We start from the raw sequence: 21515 nt of genomic DNA, 5'->3' as shown, positions 1-21515 counted from the left end.
TAGAACTCAAATTGATTTTTAGATAAGAAAGTAAACATGTGCATGTGTGCAAATCATGCATGCATCCAGGCAGAACTAGTTATTTTTATTCTTCAGGATGAAATTGTCTGTAAAACATGAGGTGCTATTTATTGTTACCATAATTTTAATTTAAAATTCTAACAGTGACTTCAAGTGTTGTCTCAGCTCATTTAACAGGCTGTGAAATGGTTAGAAGGATGATAGAAATGTCTGACAAACCAACCTCAGGTAAAATGTAGTTACTCATATTTGCTACTCAACCCTTGATTTTTCATAATGATGAGTAAAAATGGGTCATTTTGTTAGGGAAAAAATATTATCATTATTATCGCTTCCATCTCACATTGAGGAGAACACATGCACAGCCCAGTTTCATCCCCTCCCCATGGTTTGTCTTTGAGGGGAACTGGAGTAGGAAAAAAATAGCTGGGTTGGTTTCCTTCAGTGCAGCTGTGGTAAGCTTGAAGAGAGTGTGTGCTGCCCCATCACCTCAGCCACAGGGTGTCCACAGGGTCCTTTGCAGCAAGCTTCTCCCCTTGGATCCTTCTACCCTATGGAATGGATCCTTCTACCCTATGGAATGATATCCTAGTCCCTCCTACAGGTGAATGGACAATTTTGATCCAACACCACAGTGATTCCACAAAAAAGCATCACCTGTATAAAAGATGTAGTCTGACTCTGGACTTATTCCCCAGGAACAGCCTTACATCCCTGTTGGGATCCCAGTGTTGGCTGTGATGTGACAATTACATTTTGCTTTTGGGCTTTCAAGGAGGCAAGTTATTTCACAGTGGTATTGCACTCTGAGGGGCAGAGGAAGAGACTGGATTTAGGGAGAAGTTTGGTGAAGGCACAGCAACTAGGGATGCTGAGAATAGAAAAATTATCTCGCAGTTCTAAAAACTTAAATCCTTTTATTCCTGTGGATGTATTTATTTAATCTAAGCACTTGAGTGGATGAACTGTTCAATATTTATTCAGTATCTATTTCTGTAAGAAACAGGACATAATTTGCAAGCCAGATTTTCCTTAAGGACCAGAGGCTTAAAACCTCTGATAGAAATTTCCAACCAGAAATGGTTATTATGTTGCACACATCAATAAATATATTGATAGTAATGAGAGGTTTTGTTTTTTTTTTTACTGTGCTATTTTCATGAAATAACATTTACCCTAATACTTCTTGCTTTGGCTCACTCTTTCTTGGCCTGATCAGTATGACAAATGCCCATTTATGCAGCTGAAACCCAACTCGGGACAGAAAAATGCAGAAAAACTACAGCTTTGTGGCAAGGCAGGAAAACCTAAGGAGCTGCAGATGGTCATAGCCCCAAGTGTGACTGGGAAAACTATTGAGACAAACCAATCTCATAAGAATGAGAAACATTTCTTATGGCAAAGTGAGAATTTGCAGTGAAGTATAGATCCCTATCCATGCTCCTTTGAATATCCTCCCTGATACTGGATCAAAGCAATCCAAATAGTGTGTGAAATGCAAAGAATTCAATTTATACTGGGTTATTGTGCCAGCTGTCACCTCAAGACGTGCAGTGGTAAGGGCAAGTTACTATTTACTTAGCAATGCTGCAGTGCAGGGGGAACTTGATTGCAGGTGGCTGAACAGAGGGCAGCTAATGTTGCTTGTCTCCAGAGCACACTGCTTTGCTGTTTTTCTCTCCCTAGATACATATATTCCAGTACTTGGAAAAATCAGACCAAACTACAAACTCGCTTCAGATGGAGATTGTTTCCAAGTATTGTGTTCTGTAGAGATGTTCGGCATTATTTGGGAAAAACAGAGAAACCATCTGCAAATAGTTAGCTTGGATCTACCTTCAGGAAAAAAAAAAAAGCCAATCCCAAGAGCTAACTGTAGAATTGCTCCTTTTACCTGGGTGAGCGCTATCAGAAGTGGGCTTATGTCTGCTCTCACAGCAGTAGGTGGAAGTCCTCTGTCTATCAAAAGGAAGATGATTTTCTGACATTATTTTCTCATATTGGAGTATATCTTTAGATTTTTGATATTGTCAGTGCACTTACTCTCCATTTCAGGTTCAAAGTGGTAATCCATTAAACAATCCAGTGACTTCTTACTTGCCTTGTACTTGCAAGATGAATTGGGAAAAATCCTAACAGGCCTAACCCTGCAACCAGAATACAGAGTGCCCAGCTGGATTCTCCCATGACACAAACTGGTGACTTCACCAGCACACTGCCTAGCAAACATTTGGATGCAGCTGTCTCAGATGGATATTTTACCCACCAAATGCTACCTGCAGTAAATGCCCAAGAAATCAAATCAGGGCTCTGTAACTAAAAGAGGAATCCTAGTAGAAGGCATAGTAAGGAAGTGTAGAATCTCCAGGAAATCCTCCTTGTATGGAATGTCCCTGTAATATAGAGCTGAAAGGACCTCTCTGGGTTTAAACAGCAGTGTTATTTTTGTGTGACCATTTCTCTGTGTGTATAAATGTCCCCCTATTAGCAATGGATCCAAGCAGCCAATTTCAATCACCTTTGATTTTGAAAGGAATTAAAGATAGCCTCATTCCTTCAGCTGCTGTAAAGATAGAAAGTGGAATAGAAAAGACAGACCACTTAAATTTCTAAACTTAGGGAAAGGCCGCAAAACTTTTGCTTTGTTAGACCCTGTGTGTCCACATTGTGTTCTCAGGTGGACAAAGGATTCTAGTGAAGCTGTCAGTCACCTGTGAAGATCCCTGTCCAACAGGATACTTCTGATGGGCTTGATTCTATACCTGTGTGGGAACCACATGTGAATTGGCTTCAAAAGCAATGCCCCTGATCTCCCAAGCAGAAACAGAAGAATACATGTGACTGGTATAGCTCAGTTAGTCACTCATCCACTGTCTTGGGCATGGGCAACTTTAGGGTGTAGAGAACGATCAAAATGCAGTTTCAAGTCATGCAATGTTTCATTTGATTGTCAAGGTTTTCAGGTTTGATCTCAGGAAGTGTTTTCCAAATTCATATGGGGATGGATTTTATGTAACTTACTATTTCTGTTATAAAATGTATTTTGAGTTATTTATCTCATATGGTGATTCAAAAAGGCTACATTAATTTAATCTGAAGGCATTTCAATATAGGATTGACATCAGGAATACTGGGAGGAGTCAGTTTCTGGCCTCTTATCTGGAAAAAGGAAAAATAATTCCTTGTGCTTTTTCAACCTTCTACAGTTTCTTTTAGAAATTCTACAGGGACATGCAATGATCAACAAAATAGTTCACTGAAGCACTTTGGTATCAGTGTTTAGTTGATCATACAGAGATGTGATCTTGGTGCCATTGGGAGCACTATAGTAGTTGAAGGAGAACTGCAGAACATTAAAAAAAAAACTTGAGCAGAAGATGAACAAGCTCTTGGGGCAAAATTAATCTGAGAACATCTGAAATAGTATGAGTTTATTCTAAGCTGTTCTGGCCTCTCTGTCTAATTATGGGAGGAAGATAAGGGTGATACATCATAGCTGACTTAGGCACCTGCATGTTATAGGATGACATCTTCAACAACTGGCTCCGTGACTACCTTAGAGAAGGAACCTATTTCACACTGCTTAATTAGCTAAGATGAAGCCTATAAAGTTTTCCTCTTGCCATAACTTTCACCATGATAGGGTTAAGCTTTAGCTCACTGTCAGATGATTAATTTTCACCTTATCCAGTCAAAACTGAACCTGAAGTGCATTACAATAAGGTAATTACCCATATTTACTTTGTTTTGTAGGACATGTTGCCCTTCTGCCCAGCTAAGAGAATGGAGAGACTTCCAACTGACCCCAGGAGGCTGAAATGAAGAAATGAGTTACTGATGCTCCAGTAAGTGGTCAGATAAACACCCTAAATTCCAGTCTCTGCCCATTTCACCAATCTATAGTGGTCACATACCACGGCAATCAAAGCCAGTGGCAATCAATGAGAACAGTTTGCTCTTCAGATTAAAATTAAATAAGTAGTCAGTTATAAAAAGCCTTTGCAAATTCTTTCCCATGTGTCCAGTTCAAATCTTCATAGATTTCCATTTAGGATAAATCTGAAGAGGAATTGAATGCATTTCTACTGGCACACTCTGATGAAATTCAAGGAGTAGGTGTAGCAAGCTGTGGGAACTAAGAAATTAAGAAAAATACTGCAGTGCTGTCAAGAGTAGGTGTAGACATTTTGTACCTGCTAAACCAAAATGATGGGCCTAACATTTAAAATAATATGCTGATCTAACACTTGAGCAGAACAGTGATTTAGATAGACAATGATCTTTTCTCTGCTATCCAGTTTCCCTAATACTAGAAGGAAGCCAAGTGCTTTGCAATGCAAATCAAATGCCAAATAAAAGGATGGTGTGATTCATCTGAAAAAAATGTTTCACTTAAGAAACCCCAGAAGGCAGGCTATAGATCCCCTGTTTAATTCACCCTACCCCCTTCTGACTTCTCTGCACTAGCAGCAGTGACTGTGCAGGATTTTCCTTGTTTGGTAGGTTGTGCCTTTGGGTTTCTCTGCCATTCAGTGGAGGTTTGTCTGGAGAAAAAGCATGGTTACAATGCTTCCTTTTTTGTTGCTGTCTGCTGCATTTGCTCTTCAGTTAGGGAGCAAGCAGAATAGTTAGTTACTAGTTGAATCCGAAATCTCTGGATAGTCTAGATGGCATAAAGCCTTCTTCATTTCAAGTTAGTTTGTGTGCTGTAACAGCAGCAGAAGAGCCCTGTTGGAGCTAGACATGAGGTGTGGAAAGAACATCTCACCTCATTTTAAACCTGTAGAAATGCCTTTTAAAGCCTCAGTCTCATGTTCCTTTAAAAGCTAATACTAGAAATGTGGTGAAATGTTTAATTTTTTAATTAAGCATCTGACAGATCTACTGAATTATGAAGCATGATTTTATAATGAAAAAAACCTAACATCTCTAGAAGGTGAATGCAACGGAGGACCGAAGCAGGTGCAAGAATGTGAGAAGCCAGACTTTGCAGAAACATGTTCATAATGTACTGGAAAATTGGACATTTGAACCAGCTGAAGAGCAGGTATGCACTGAGCTTGAGAAGGTACTATTCATGTTGCTTAGAGCTGAGTCCTACACATTTAACTGCCACTGATTTCTTAAGGACTCCAATTCAAGTCAGTGTCTGTAGGAGCGTGTACGGGCTGCAGGCACGGGCTCTTTATGCTACTAGCAGTCACATTTTGGGACTTTATTAAGACTCAGATTTGCTGAACAGACTGTACTGGAAAACCATGTTAATTAGCATCTAAAATTCTTGGACAACTGCCACAGATTCCTGGGAGCTGTCTATACCACCAGCAAAATGGTTTTAGAGATGCTGATTGCCTGAAATAATTTGGGGCATAACTTGTCCTTTTGCAGTGATTTTTATTGTGTCCATGTAGTCATCCTGGCTTTTGACAAAACCCCATTGGTGCATACCTGAGAGCTGTTCTCAGGGGTCTTGGAGGCAGTGCTTCTGCAAAGTTTGAACCAGTGGGTTCGTTCTAGAGTCTTACCCAAACTGCTTGGGATGGTGCTGGATAGGAAGTGTTGCAGTGTGTCTTTTTTACAACTTGTATCAATTTTCTGTGGTAGGGCACTATTTGGTGAGTTGGTGAAGGGATGTTAGCAAGGCAGAGTTACAGTAATTAATTCCTTATTTATCTCTGCAGTAAGGTTATAATTTCCAGCTGCTCCCAGTTTACATCAAAATCATCAAAGAGTTTCAGCCATTCAGTCAAGACTGTAGCCTCACTCAGTGTGGGTCAAGCACCGATTCAGTGATAATATGGTTCAGTTCACCTGAGACTTTCACCTGTTTGGTTCAATTCCACTCCATGACATGTTGTTACTGTTTCTAATTTTCTTCTGTAGCCTAGAAAATTGCCTGTAGATTTTTGAGGCTCAAATGCCATCCCTGAGTGATTCAGGAGAGGGCAGGCCCCACTTTAAGAGATATGCCATACTGTAAAGCAAAAGGGCATTCTGAGCTGTCATCTCATGTTCTCCCCTCATTTGGTGGATTGCTTTTGCTCTATGCAAAATCCTGAACTCTGCAGCAGAGATGGGCCCAAGGCTTATCCTGGGTGCATGAAGCACCAGGATTAGGTGGAGACTTCCCTTTAAACCTCCCTTAACCTCACTCTTAGATATATTGGCTGTCCATACGTAGCTCTAAGTATCGTACCTTGATTAAGCAAAAGCCTTTTGGCTCCCTGATGGGATTTCTCCACTGAACGAATTGGACAACGACTTTCTGGGAAAGTCACAGTACCTAAAGAACAGGAGAGAGTATCCAAACAACAGGAAAAAATATAGCATCCATAAATATATAACCTGGGGTAGTGTTATGAAGCAGAGTGATGCAGACTCCCCAGGCAGGTGCAAGAGACAGCCCTTTATTGCAAAAAACAGGCCTTTTAAAGTAGTTAGGCCTTTATCACTTACATTCCAATTAAGCACAACAAATGTAATTCAACTAACCACCACACACCACATATGAACATGTAATGGTTATGTAATTTGTTTTTCTACCTCTAATTCAGCTGAGTCACTTTCCCACAGTCTTTTTCTGCTCAGCTGAAGTAACAGGCCTGAGCCATGATTTTACAAGAGTAACAAGGCCCTTATTTTGTAAGATTTTACCTATATGCAACAGGGTAGGGCTTCCCAGTTGTGGCATGTGCCCTGCCAGTGATATGCAGAGGACTTCAGCATGGCATGAAGGTATTTAATGAATATCTGAATGCGCTAAGAAACATGGCCCAAGATGGAGACAGGAGCTCCAGAACAGCTGCCTCTGCCATCTCTGCCTCCAGGTGAGATGAGCACTCTGGAAGGAAGCAGAGCTCCCTGTCCTCTGCATTGCGCCTTTGGTCTACAAAGTTCTACAAGTTCATGATTTTCCTTCAAGGCTAGCCTGCTGTGTTTGTGCCCCAATTGTAAATGTCAGGGGTCCAGCTGAACTGCAGAGCTCCTATGTGAAATCCTGATGAAGCAATGATGCTTTAAATTTTTCCCTTCTAACTGCATTTTCTTATATTTTAAATAAGCATATGTTAATCTGGAGACTTCTGTCTTCTGTAGAAAGCTGTTAGCAACACCGTATATCTCACTCATTCCAGCACATTTTACGTCCCACAAATGTTGACAACCCTGTGGAAAGCAATGAGGATCTATGCTTCTGACCATCACCTGTTGAGGAGGAATTCAGAGAGGAAAGCCAAGAAATCAGGGTTGAGGAATGGATGGGAGACACTATTTGGCTCATTTGTTTCATCTGCCAAAGAGAAACAGAGCTGCAAAACTGGCAGCAGAAGAGAGATGATTCCCATTCCTCTCCAGTCTAGTGAATAATTAATGCACTTTTACTCAGTAGATAACAGTACAGTTTTAACAATATGTGCTACTAGTGCAACTATTGGAGTACCATCATATTAAAGATGCATAATTAGATGAACTGCAGGAACCCAAGAACATGGTTAAAAATTCATGGCATGCTTTGGAGCAGCAGTGGTTGCTGCTATGAGCCGCTCCCGGTAAGAGCACTCATCAGAAAGAGGCGGCACCGACCTGTTTCGGGAAAGAAAGAAGCCAAGAAAGTATTGTCCTGGCCCTTATCACTGGCACTCGCTGTTGTGGCTGAACATGAGAGGGTTAGCGCTGCTGTCAGTAGCAGTCGGCGGGCCCCGACGCGGACCTGCAGCTTTCCCTGCCGAGCCTGGCCGGCCGCTGTCCCGCGGGGCGCTGCAGGGGCCGGGGGCGGGGCGGCCGCGGCCGTTGTCGGGGCGGGAGGTTTGAACGGCGGCGCCGCCGAGGAGGGTGAGGATGATGAGGCGGCGGCAGCCGGGCGGGCCGGGCGCCGCGGGGCCGGTGAGTGCCGGGGCCGGGCAGACCCGACCCGGCCCGCACCCTCGGGTGCCGCGGGGGCGGTGTGGCGGGCGGTGCCCCGTTGCGGGCGGCCCGGGGGGCGGGAGCTGCGCTGTCTCCGAGCTCGGCTCTGTGGTGGCCGCGAGCCTCCCGCGCACCGTGGCCCTCCTGTGCGGCGGCGGCGGTGCAGCCGCGCTCCTGAGGGACCTCGGGGTGGGGCGCGGCGGCCGCCCCGGCAGAGCTGCTGCTCTGGGCCGCGCCGAGCTGGGGCCCCACTCACGCTCCCCTCCGCAGGCTCTCGGAGCTGCTCCCTTGCACTTCTTTAATCTTTCCTGATTTTCCGATTCGTGAGGGTTTTTTTTACACTTCGAGTTGGTTAAAAACCCAAATAAGTCGAGCTCGGGAGTGTCTGTGGAACTGTGGCTGTCCATTGCAGCAAACGCTCATTTCTATCTCTAGCTACAGAATGCCCAAGGTGCTGCCTTGACTTCATAGCCCGTGTTCTAGAAGAGTACCTACTGCCTGGTTACTTGCTTACTTTAAAAATATATACTATACTTAGGGGGTTTAGACTTCTAAGCTTTACATGTAAACCACTGTGTTAGTAAATCAGAAGTGTGTACCTTGGAATAAGATTCTGAAAGCCTCTAATGAAGTTACCAATTAAATGAAGTAAAATTTCCACCTGTCCTACCTTCAGCAGTATCCGTATAAGTTTTCTCAACTGTTCTTGTTATTTTTGTTTGTTTTGTGACTGCATTACTTGTGTAATACTAGAAAATTTTATTGGTATACTTAGGTGGGGAATATAAATGCTTCTTAGAAGCATTGGTTAGGTAGCTCCTGAGTGTGGGGCTGAAAATCCCAGCAGCTGTTAATAATTTTGTTGGATTGTGCTGCCACTGGTGGGGGAAGGATGGGACCCCACCAGGGAAACGGTGCATTAGTAGACAGCATATGGCAATACAGTGCTGTGTCATTCCTCCAAGTCCAGATGGTGTGCCTATATTTTTAGACAGAATGGGGGGAGAGGGGGGAAAAGGCTGACCAGTCTCTTTTGGTAGGCATAAAGAACTTCATACGTTCCCAAATCAGGCTGCTAAATCCTTCCTTCAGATGAGATTTATATAGTGTGGTTTATGCTATGGCCCAATAGCCATTTACTGCTAGTCCAGAATATTTTACGCGAGCCTGGCTGAGATGTTGTGTGGACTGAATGCTTAGTGTAGTTCTTGAAAGCCAGTATGGATACATGCAGACGCCCCAAATCTGAGTGTTTGTTTCCTCACTGTAGTTCTGTAACAGGTGATAGATGTGGAGAGGAGCCAGGGCAGTGCAGAGACCTCCTGTCTTGGGAATTATTAGGGGGAAGTAGGATGTCATTCTTTGGAGCTGATTTATTAGTTTAGGCTCAGAGAATAAGTAATTATTTCTTAAGGACAGATATGGGCCTTACTTAGGTTTTCATAGCCATGTAAAATTTGACTCGGAAGAAAAGAAGATGGATGTCAGCTATTTACTACTTTTTTTGTTTGTTTTTTTTGTTTGTTTTTTTTGTTTTCTTTTCTGGAATGAGTCCTAAGAAAAAGTGTGACTAAAGATGCAGGTGCTGAGAATGCAGAGGTGTTGTTGCCCTGCTTTATCCCCTTCTGGCTGTGGTTGAAGCTTTGAAAAGCAAACTTGTGAGGGTTAAAAATGGGATAGTCTGTGCTGCCATACAGGGTTCCAGGCTTGCATATATCAGCTGTAGCCATGTTCTTCTGTACCAGCAGAACTTCTATGGAAAATATCTCTGATGTGAGCTTTGGAAGCTATTTACCACCAAACAACCATGAACTTGTTAATTCCACAGGTAGTTGAGGCACTCTTGTTTAGTAATGAGAAAACATTGCTCTTCACTGGCCTGCAAAGTATTTGCAATGCAACCCTGCAATACCATGACCACATTCTGTTATTCACTCTGTTCTTCACATGTCAGAAATATTTGGTTTGGCCAGGCATGGCCACATAATGAGATAATGTGTATCAACCATCAGTGGCATCTAGCAGGCCTTTGGGAGACAGCAGTCTGTGGTCCTTCACCTTAATTATTGTCTGGCCTGCTGTGGATTGACCTCTTTGAAGCCGCAAGTGAGGAATAATGCACATTTTTAAATGTTTTCTGTGAAAGCGGGCAGGAAAAATTGACTTCTCAGCAGATTTTAAAAAACCTTAAAAACCCCCATTCCTTCAAAATACAGTGATGGTGAATTCCAGTGACTTGCCAGCCATGTTTAGTTTACTTCATAGTTTGAATGAAAATTGTGCCTGACATGATACCTGTATAGTCTTGAAGTCACCACAGCTGTTTGACTTTTCAGTTCGTGGCCTGATGCAGTTGAGTTTGAGATCAGTCTCCTTTTTTTTTTTTTTTGCTTCTGCTGTTACCTGAATTTCTTATCAACCATAGTGAAAAAACCAGATTTTCTTCACTTTTTTAAAGACAGTTGAAGAGGTGATGAGATTGAATTTCTGATTTTAAATATTTCAGACATTTTCTTAAATTTAAAGTTCGTTTTAGTAGGGGTCACTGTTAAAAGTGGGTTGTTAATTTATAAGCTTTGTTCAGTTAGCCCTCTCTAGGACCATGTGTTATTATTCTATGAATGACACATGGAGGCACATAAAATTATAGTAACTTTCAGATGGTACAGTGAGTTAATCTTGGTTTGGAATTTGCATGTATAATGGATGTAGTAAATCTGTTTTGTCCCATGTTTTACTCATTCGTTCCTGAAGAGAGAACTACCATTCTACATTCAGTAACCATTGCAGTAGCTGTGCATAATTAAAACCTAGAATTCTCTGTCCCAACTGCAGAGGATGCAAAAAAATTAGAATACTCTTAGTTAGTTTTTCATTTAATCCTTTGGTTTTTTTGCATGTCTAGGAATGTGACACCCAAGAGAAAATCAACTTTGAGGTCCGCATGCGAGAAGGCATCTGCAAGCTGCTGGCAGTGAGCACACAGAAGGAGCAGCTCCTGCGCGCCGTGAAGAACCTGATGGTCTGCAATGCTCGCATCCGGGCCTACAGGGCACAGCTGCAGGGCCGAAAGGAGGAGCCCAGCCCGGGCAGGACTGAGGAGCAGTGAGTAACAGCTCAAATTCAGAGGGAGCAGGATGAAGCAGGCATTTACTTACATGAATTCTTAGCAGTCTGTCTAGGAATGTGGATTTAAATCCTTCCTTATCTCCTAAACATAAATTACTTCTGCCTTAAAGCATTACTTTATAAAATAATTCCATTGTCTTCTTTTTGCTTTAGAAAATTAAATACAAGTCATATTTTCCTGGATAGATTTTATTTTTGACATTAAACTCTAATTTAGTATCAAGTAACAAAATGGACATATTTTCTTGATTACCCTTAGCATACAAAAAGGTACCTAGCCGAGTCTGATGGGACAAAACAAAGCTATCCAAGACACGATGCAGCTGTTCGTATTTTTCATTCTTTCTATTGTTATCAAGGGTCCTTTAATAATGGCCCCATCGTGGTTAATTGGTACCCTCTGCTGGTCACTTGTGTTAACTACAGCGAAGTGATAAATGTAACACTCAATGGGAAGAAAATACTCTTGCACTATAACTCTTGAAGGAGTTAAAATATGTGTATTTTATTTGAATAATGTTGCAAAGTTTTGGTCTGAATGGAATTTATTTGGGGTGCAATGTTGAGAATCGTAGTGCAGAGACACTATTGCTCTCAGGTTAGTAATTTATTGAAATACTATATTGCAGTTTAGTGTAGAAACTCTTTGAGTACATGCTTGGCTCCAGTTGATTGTATCTGTAGGAGCAGTTCCACTACTTTTTGGTTTCGAAATGCTGCCTTGTAGGAGAAACGTGTTGGAGGAAAGAGCAGCGTTTTCTGTCCACTATTCTGAAGCTGATTTTGAAAACTAGTGAATAATACATGTGGTATTCTGTAATTATTGCATTTGTATTGCTTTTTCCTAATAAAATAAGGAATTTTATAGTGATTAATCTTTTATTTACATTTTTAGTGATGGAATAATATCAAGTGTGTCAACTCCTTGTCTGTGAGCACAGCATGGTGATGGCACATGTCCAGAAGAGGACAGGGATATTTGGACATGTATCTGAACAGTTGCATTGTGTACTTGATTTGTGTCTGCCATGCATTGCTTGGATTTCTGTCCTCAGGGGTACTTGAGATGTCCGTGGAGGTCATTAGAAGAGATGCATGCTACAGAGTTATTCCTCTGATTTCAGTTGTATCTTTGGTAGTTGATAGTCCATTTGGAGTCCTTTTCTTTTGATATTTGCTTCAGACTGGAATTTGTTTAAGGCTTAATCGTGGCAGAGAGAGAAAATTCTAGGGTTTTCTAGGGTTTATCACCTGTGAGTTCTGAAGATATTCTAATTGCCTCTGGAAGTCATGATAATGGTAGCAGCTAGAAACTTTCATTAATAGAGGAGGAGGCAATTCTTTAAATAATAGAACCGATAAATTAAGTTGCATCTTCACTGACAGAACGGAAAAATTGATAATGTATTTGATCCTGTTGTGGCTGGAAAATACAAGGAAGATGAATCTACTTGTCTTTTAATACTCTGGTTGCATATGCTTTGGAGTAAAGTCGTCTAGGGAATTTTTAAAAATGGTGGCGTACCTTCCTTCCAGGTTATGATTAAGAAATTAATGACTCATATCTTAAACCAGAGATACCAAAATTAACTTTAAAGAAAAGCATTTGAAATGAGCTATAATATGAAAATCCTGAGACTTCTTAGTGTTTAAAGGGTTGAGTTTTAGATATCTAAATGCACTGAGCTCAAATATATTTTTTCTTTTCTTCTTTTTTTTCTGGAGGTCTTCAGAAAATGAGACAAAAGACCGGATGGCATGCAGAGCAAAGGTTGCCATATCAGGTAAGAGGCCATAGTAGTCACTTAATTATAGAAGCTAATTAGCCGTACAGTGTCTTGTAATACAAACTATACAAAAAAGATTGTATTTTTAAAGTGTGTATGTGGTTCAGAGGCATCAATCCTCTAATGCTGCAAGGGAACTTGAGCTTAAGTTACACATGGGCTTTTGAAGATCCTATCCTCTCTTTCCATTTTATTCACAGGGCATCCCACAGAGGGAAATTCTTTTCTGTTTGCCACTAAACACTGAATGCGTTTCAAAGCTAAATTAGTGTGAGTGAGCTGAAAATTTTTTTCTCCCCACAACGGCAGGCTTTGAGAGCAGAATTATAACTAGTATGCAAATGTTGTTTAGGCAGTGTAGATTACATTACTACAGCAAAGGTATAGCGGTATGACTTCAATGCAGGCTAGTAACGAGGACATTTAACAACCATTCCTAGTAGGCTGTTTTCTAGCCTGTTCTCAAACTTCAGCACTGTGGATTTATTGTTTTGTTTGCCTGTGACAGCAGTGGATGTTAGTATTTCCAGCAGTCCTGTGGCTGTTCTGCCAGCTTTGCTAACAGATCTGTTTGTGCTCCCTGACCTGCTTCATTACGAATAAAATAGTGGAGAACAGCTCACTACTGAAACCGTTTCAATTAATTCTGCATATTTTGAGATATCTTTAAGCAAGGTAACTCCTAGTAGAAGAGTGATGAGCACATGGTTCAATAGTGTTTTTTGCCAGCACAGCTGTTTGCAGAATGTGTATCTGTCTTTCCTCCTTATGGTAGTTGGATGAAAGCATCTGTTTGCCTGTCTGTGTTGCAGTTGCACCTTTCTTCAAATTTGGAGAGCTATCTGCAGTGAAGACTTTAGGGTCATATAATACACTTCTACTATCTTTAGAAAATCAGAATTTTTTAAGAACTCTCTTTTTAGTATGAAAAACTTGCTCAGGATATGAAGGATTTAGCTGCTTTCTTTTGATGGAATAAGAGCACAGGGGGTGAAATACACCACTTTGTATATGGTGCCACCTGTTAATGATTCTGCACTGTTACCAACACAGTGGCTCTCAAAACCGGAGGTTATGTCCTCAGAAGTGTGGCAGAGATCAAGGTGAAGAGAAGGAAGAACCAACTGCCTCTCTGTGCAGTCCAGCCTGGGAGTGCTGGGTGCTGCCATGCCTCACTCCTCTTCAGATACTTGTGTCAGGAAGCCTGGCCAGGTCCAGTTTACAGCAGAAAAGCCTAAATGCTGCTCTTGGCCTCTGCTGATTTATTCTTTCTATGGGTCACCTCCTGATTTTCTACCCTCAGTAATCCATCCACTTATTTATTTCCACTAATAATATTTCCACTTATTTATATCCACTAATTTATTAGTGTGTCATACAGTTAGTGCATGCCAGATGACGATTACCAAAAAAGTGGGGCAATCGTGACCAACTGCAAAAGTTTGGGAAGAACTATGCAGGACTACTGAGGAATATTCTCCTACAGAAAGCAGCTATGTCAGATACTGTGTGGGAAGTGTATTCCTTAATCCACAGTTTTTCACACTTCTATAATTTTTACTTATCCCCCATATTTTTGAATAAATTTTGTAATTTATGTTACTGTACCAATCGATTTTTTTTTTTTGTCAGAAGATAATACATCAAATGTTGATGAAAAAGCTTTATCATAATTTAAAGTAATTTTATAAAGGAATCATTGGGTTTAAATTTGATTAATTGTAGTATTTGAATGTATTCAGTTTGCATCCACACAGATTTACAGATAATGGTAACTGAAATGAAGGTGTATGAAAATTGATCTTTGTTTTTGATAAATGACAGCTCTTTCAGTACAAGAATGAATTGAAAGCTGATTTACAAATATCATGTTAAACTTGTTCCAGGATTGATTGTCTATACCCTGATGATTTTCTGACCAAGGTGTAAATTTTTCAGCTAGCAAGATATTGAAAGTGGCATACAGAAGTAATCTTTAATCTAGTACTCTAATTGCTAACAAGGTCTCTTGAGCACATTAAAATTGTCATTCAGTGTTTGCTATGATTAAAGACAGAAAAAGCTTTTATTTGTAACTGTTTTTACATATGAATGTAGATTTGAGACCTTTGTATTTTAGGAAAGAAACATTCTGTGCTTTGTCTCTGGCAAAGATGAATATATATATCTTGTAAAAGTTTAAGAGAGACTTCTGTAAGGATTGTCACAAAACTATTTCTCTTTATGTAAAACCCCCTATTTTTAGAAATGCTTGCTATGCAAATGCATCTTTAGAAGAGGAAGGCAGTTTCAGAACATGGTGATGTACTGATTTTTAGGAAGTTAGAAGTCTAAAGCTGTACGCTGGTAGTTCACTTGCAAGTTCATTTGTTTTCATGAACACTTAAAAATAGATGAATTTGAAAGTTTCAGTATTGAAATAGCTTTTATAATAAGATGTCTCATTATAAAAATTAACTGAAATTTGAATTTTTCAGTTAACTTCTGAGACAGAGTGACTATATGTGATTTCACTTAACAAGTTTTTAGGGTAAACCCCTGTAGGAATACATGACTATTTGATGCCAAAATACTGGCGCTATTTTGTATCAGCATAGTGAATGTGGATTTTTCCATCAGCCTCATATGAAGACAACACTGGAATCAGCAGTGCTTCTTTATAACAATATTGAGTATTTTTGTCATAAGACAACTGAGTTCATGCTGTTCACTGCTGCCATCATGTGTCACTTAATATATTGCATATACTTTTAAACAGCACTTGTACTTCAGAAATCAGATTTTGATTTATAAAGCCCTCACAGCATTTGTCTTTTAATAGGGAACTAATAAAAAACATTATGTCTTCACCTGAGTCCTCTAAGCTGGAGGAAAATGTCATTTACTATGTTGAGTTTAGTAGATAAATTGGAAAATTTAGTGAAGAAAATACTTTCCTAATATTAAAATGACAGGCATGATTTAAAATAATGGCTTCATAATTGCTTCTCTGCTGTGGTTCTGAAGTAGAAGGATATTTTTTGTTAAAAGAAAAAAGATTTCTAAACTCTTTTTATGCTAAGACAATTCTCACTGGGAATGTGATTACAAGTGGTATTTTCTCCGTGGTTAGCCAAACAAGACTGAAGTGTTTGCAGTATAAGTATCCCAATCTTTTCATTAAAACAGGAAGGTTTTCCTCTTGCAGTGGGATGAGTGGTTTTCAGCAGGCAAGCAGGCAAGGCAAGCAGGATTTTGGTTTACATCTGTGCATAATAATGGGCTCAGAGAATACCTCTCAGAAGTATGTTACACAGCTTCTCTGAAATGTTATTTCAGGTACTTTCAAATGAGATTTAAAATATTCTTTTTTCTAGCATAATTTCTAAACAGAAATGACGCTTCAAGTTGAACTAATTATTGCATTTTCTTTTGATGTGGATAATAATCTCGGAATAGTTATGCTGTTCATTGGGTGGAAGGCCGCGTTGCCACTAGAACATCAGAAAAAGAAACAACACCCTTTTTGTAATTTGTTTTGATCACAGATCTACAATATTGATTCTGTAACTTAATCTTCCTTCCTTCTTTTTTCCCCCTTTAGATATTCGAATACCATTAATGTGGAAAGGCTCTGACCACTTCAGCAAAAAAGAAAGTATGTAAGATGTAATTAATTACTCTGATAAGCATTTGCTTATGCTTGTAAATTTAAACTGAATGAGGAAGTTCATACTCACTTCAACCCCTTTTTTGACCTTTCATTAGGTCTATATTTTACTCTTTGTTGTGTAAATGCTTGTAATTTGAAGTTGCTGGTTGTAGTTAGCTAAGTTAGTTCAAAGTCCTGTGGTTCTGTGTTTAAACCCGACTCTCTAAAGAGTCCACCTGAGGAAGAATTCCAGAGGAAACAACAGAAGAATGTTGTATTAAATGGTTAACTGGGAAATTTCTGCTTAAACACATTGTTCTATGTCTTGTCTGCACTTGAGAGAGCATATTGGAGGCTGTTTCCAATGAGAAATTTAAATGAAAGTTGACTGTTGGTGTTGAGGGTATTATTGGATAGCCTTCAAGTACATGCATTTTGCTGTGTCATGGAGATTAATCCTAAATCTGTTCCAGCTGTCACCTGGCATTGATTTCACTTTGATTTTCAATAGGGTCAGAGATGCAAAGCATGGCAAAATAGTCTAATCCTATGGAGCACATTCATAAAATGATACAGACTTTGGATCAAATGTTTTTCTTTTTTTTTTGTGTAAAGTCAATTTTACTAAACAAAATTACACTTTTACTAATGTTTTTGAAATTGCTAGCAGACACTATACCTGATTACTCAACATTTTTTTTTTCTCCTAATAGAGGTAGGCATTTTTTTCCCTTTTTGTGTATGTTATTCTACCTATACAGCAGCTTTGATAGGTCAATTATCATAAAATCCTATGATGAAAATTTCTGGTGGGAAGAATTTGAGGGCAATTCCTTAGAGGTCTGAATTACCATTTTGTATAGTTTTGATTACTGGCAGTGTTTAGTATTGTGATGTGCAATGTGGCTGATAAAGGTTTTCTGTGACTCTCCAGAATCACAGCGCTACGCAGTGTTTTGTTTGTTCAGAATGGGAGCTGAGGTTTTTGATACTGAGGTGACTATTGTGGATGAAGCAATAACAGATATCTGTTTTGAAAATGTAACCATATTGTGAGTATAATTTACTTCTGTTGAATGAAGTACAAATATTGCTGTTTTCTTTTGCAGGTGGATGTGATTATGATTAAGATTGGCTGAGGATCACTAGGTTTTGCTGTGGGCAAAGGAATCAGCAGAGGCTCTGTTCATTTTAGTGGGTGGAGGATCCCCATCTCTGGAAGGCTGGTTTTTTTTGTGCAAAATTATGCTGGTTGTAGATGTGACAGTTCATCTGTACTTTTTTCATTTTTGCCCTGCTGAAGCATTTTCTTTATATAAAGAGATAAACAAGCTTACATCTCAAGGACAGCATTAAATTAATGCTAAAACCTGAAAGCATAATGACATTATAGGTGTAAATGTTGCACCTATATTGAATTTTTATCCTGTTTCATTTTTATCCTGTCTAGCAGGTTACAGTCTCTTTCCTCATGTAACACCTCATGTCTGTCACACCTACCTGAGTGTGTGCTTGACTCCGCTCCCTTCCTTTACTTTTATATCAACAATTTAGAGTCCGTCTCCTGAGGAAGACTGACTGGAAAACTAGAACTACCAAAAACTTTAAATCAAGATCCTGAAAACTGAATTTAAATCAAATTTTAAACTCTCTTAAACACCTGTTCAAGTTAAGAGTGGGGATAAAGATTTAAATCTGCTTCTTCAAAGTTATGAAACTTAACCATTATAATTTTCTGTGAAGCACTGCAACAAAAGCAGAAAAGGCACCCTAACTTGCCTTGTATCCCACAAGGTATAGAAAGACTTGATACAAAAGCTTTTTTGGAATGATTTCATAATGTCATGTGTGTAATGGCATGATTTGTTTCTGAAAGATGAGGTTAGGCTTCTGGCTTGATGACTAAGCTTGAGAACAAGACAATCAGAGAGCTGAAAACTGAGAAAGGTTGTGGGCCAGAGGATGCAGCAGTAGGTAGTTCAGTGGTAATAGACAGATTTTATTATATAGCATTTTTTTTCAGTAATTTGAAGGGGATGGGGTGCAGTTAAGGTATCTTTTAAACAGTTCAATCTGATTTAGGACCGTAGGCAGGGATAGGTTTTCAATCATGTGATTTTTGTATAACAGTAGAGGGCAGATTTAAGTATGTTTGAATGTCTTGCCTGTGTATTCCATAACGTGGGTGTTTTTTCCATTTTTAATCTAAATGTTGAATTTCCAGTTTGTAATTGTTTATGCTGCAGTTATCAATCTCATGAGGCCAGTGCTAAGTTACTACTGTGTACTCTTGTCCTTAAATCCATATTAATGTATATCTGTGCCTGAATTTGATGGCATTCCTTCCCTAGATTAGAAATATATTTAATCTATAAAGCAGCAGCATTCCTTGGCTTCGTACACAGTTTGTTAACAAATGCTCTGAAACTTTCTCCTCCCCCCACTTCAGTGATGAAGCAAGCCCAGATTTCCAGGTAAAGGTTGAAGTGTATAGCTGCTGTACAGAAGAGTCTTTATATATAACAAACACTCCTAAGAAACTGGCAAAGAAACTTAAAACATCCCTCAGCAAAGCTACAGGGAAGAAACTCAAAGCTGCACTGGAGGAAGACAGCACTGAACCCCTTGTGCCTGCTGACCCAGTCATCCAGTAAGCCACATATATTGATGTTCTGGTTTTATAGCTTTTGAAATAGAAATAGGCCAAATATAATTGTAAATTTTTGGCAAACTGCCAAGAAACTGCTTTTTCTCTACTTGCCCAAGTGAAAAAAAATTTACATTTTAAATAGGAAATGAGAAAGTATGTGTGAATTTCAACCATGTCGCTGAACCTTGGGGCCTGGTTCTGATCTTGAAACACACAAACGGCCTTTATCTTTGTTCTCCACAGCCAGCCAGCTGGTAAATCCACTGTTCTTTGCAAACTCCATAATATTTTTAGTTTGATCTCTAGAGGAAGCTGAACTTGTACAGTCTGTCTGTGTCTTTCTGTCCATCCACCTCTCCTCCTTCTCCTCCTTCCCCCTTCCCTGTTTACTTCCTCCCCCATACTATTTTTGCACCTAGCCAATGTTGCTCATACTTGACAGGTAGATATGTGTAAAAGTTACAAATTGTGTGAAATAGGAAAAGTTGTGTATGAAGGCAGAATAAACCACGCCTGTACCCTCTTTCCTAATTCCACTTGCTAGCTTTTCAGTAAAACTCTGCACTGCCAAAGGCACTTTATGGTTACAGGTTACTTAGCAGGAGATTTCTGAATTGACTTTAGCACAGGACACTTTAAAATGACTTACTAGTTTTCAGTGTTTGTAGATATAAATGCTTTTCCCAATAATGTACCTGTTTCCTTTTAAGAATTAACTACCTACTAATATTTTCCAGCTACTTCAATTTCATTGGAATTTAAGCAGGCCAAATACCTAATTTGCAAATATTAATAGCATTGGTTTATTGCATTTGTTTTAATTTTTTAAGAAAGAAATTTTTTCCAGGAATTCCTCTTTTTTGGCAGCTGACAGTAAAGAATCAATGCTTAATTCTTGTGTTTAGTCTTAGTCTAGTTTCATATCTAGACTAATAGAAATCTATTTGCTGGGATTTTACAAGGAAACATTCAAGCATATTCTCTCTTTGTTGAACTGATATAACTGCAAACTGATTTTTCTGTTTGATTCAAAAATAGACATCCAAGAGATCTTATCCACAGAGTAAAACAAATTTTATCACTAACTTTCCAGTGGATTCCACCTAATGACAATACATTTTTCAATCTGCATCATGTCAGGTGGCTGTGCCTTGCACCAGCTTCAGCTGAGCCATGAGACACTATCATTAGACACAGTTTGAATCAGATATAAGCACTGGCTCCTTTGCTTCAGTATAGATTGCCTGTCTTTTAAGGAAAAAGCACCAGTAGGCAATTTAAACAGCTGCCTCCTCCCCTGGGTTTTGCTTTTGGTTTCTCAATTGAATTTTCCTTCCCTCCATCTTGGAAGTTTGTTGTTTCTACTGCAGATAATCATCTCACAGTGACTATTCCTTTCTTAGCACAATTAAATGAACAATGAAGTGTTAAATGATGGCATTTCTGGGTGATTAAAATAGTTGTTTGGAAAGAAATGGGTTATTATAGGCAGAAAATAAGTTGTCAATTTTTTTATAGGTTCCTCCAAGGATTTATATTAGTTAGACCTTGGTATGTAGCCCTTATAAAAGGGAAGAGACTGCAAGATTACAAGAGATCTTTCAAGTATTCCCAGAGAGTTTTACTAGTCCAGCAGGGGAAATTAAACTGCAACAAAAAAGTGAACTTTCTATATTATGCGAACACCTTTTCTCTGTAGAATTCATTTGTACAAGCCTTTTTCTTTCCAATGCACACATGAGTGAAATTCTCAATTTTCCAAAAACTCTGTGATCCCTCTGTTTCAAACTTCTTGGCTTAGAAATCGCTCTGGTTAGTGAGGAAACTGTCAGACTTGGAACTTCTTGAAAGAACTTAGTGACAAAGAGCTTGATTGGTTGCTTAAGTTAGTTAATTTGAAAGATACCGATATTCTCTCTTAATTATCCCTCATTTAGTTTCTATACAGTCTTTTGCTGGCTTAGTTTTTCAATTCTGCCTTAAATATTTTTTTTTAGTTTTTACATTTTTTATAGAAGAAAAAAAATTTTAGTGCAGTTTTGCTATTAAATTCCAGTGTAACCAGGTTGCTGTTTGGATAAATCACTGGAGAGTCTCCCTCAAGTACCTGTTTACTCATTTGCAGAACTGGCCTGTGCATGCACTGGTTGTTGTTTGATATATTGTCCTCCACTGGGCTGAAGGTGCAGCAGCTTCCGTGTCCTGTGTTTGATTTGGCAAATCCTCAGTGATATTTTGCTGGAAGTACACAGTCTAATCTGGTGGCCTCACTTTGATGGTTGGATTCTTGTTAGCACCTGAAGGTTATATTTGGTTTTACCCTCTATTATTTAAGATCTGATTGAATATTGAGAATATTGAATTTTTTTTTTTTTTTTTTTTTACCTCACAAGTC

At 39.3% G+C, this 21515-nt stretch overlaps 1 protein-coding gene across 3 annotated transcripts in view; it reads left to right on the top strand.

The window, feature by feature from the left end:
* Positions 1–21515, top strand: part of RTKN2 (rhotekin 2) — a 52447-nt gene that overhangs the window by 10259 nt on the left and 20673 nt on the right. For 2 of the 3 annotated variants that reach the window (XM_053948958.1, XM_053948960.1), the window contains exons 1-6: positions 7860–7902; positions 10829–11028; positions 12778–12836; positions 16423–16476; positions 17405–17522; positions 18920–19120. In XM_053948958.1, the coding sequence (XP_053804933.1) occupies positions 7861–7902; positions 10829–11028; positions 12778–12836; positions 16423–16476; positions 17405–17522; positions 18920–19120 (674 nt within the window). In that variant the 5' untranslated portion in view covers position 7860. Of the gene's footprint in view, positions 1–3774; positions 3867–4954; positions 5069–7859; positions 7903–10828; positions 11029–12777; positions 12837–16422; positions 16477–17404; positions 17523–18919; positions 19121–21515 lie in introns of those variants that run through there. The other variant, XM_053948959.1, reaches the window with a different exon arrangement.

Source organism: Vidua chalybeata, chromosome 8, assembly GCF_026979565.1.
Source record: "Vidua chalybeata isolate OUT-0048 chromosome 8, bVidCha1 merged haplotype, whole genome shotgun sequence".
Classification (NCBI taxonomy): Eukaryota; Metazoa; Chordata; class Aves; order Passeriformes; family Viduidae; genus Vidua; species Vidua chalybeata.
This window is presented reverse-complemented; position numbering and strand designations above follow the sequence as displayed.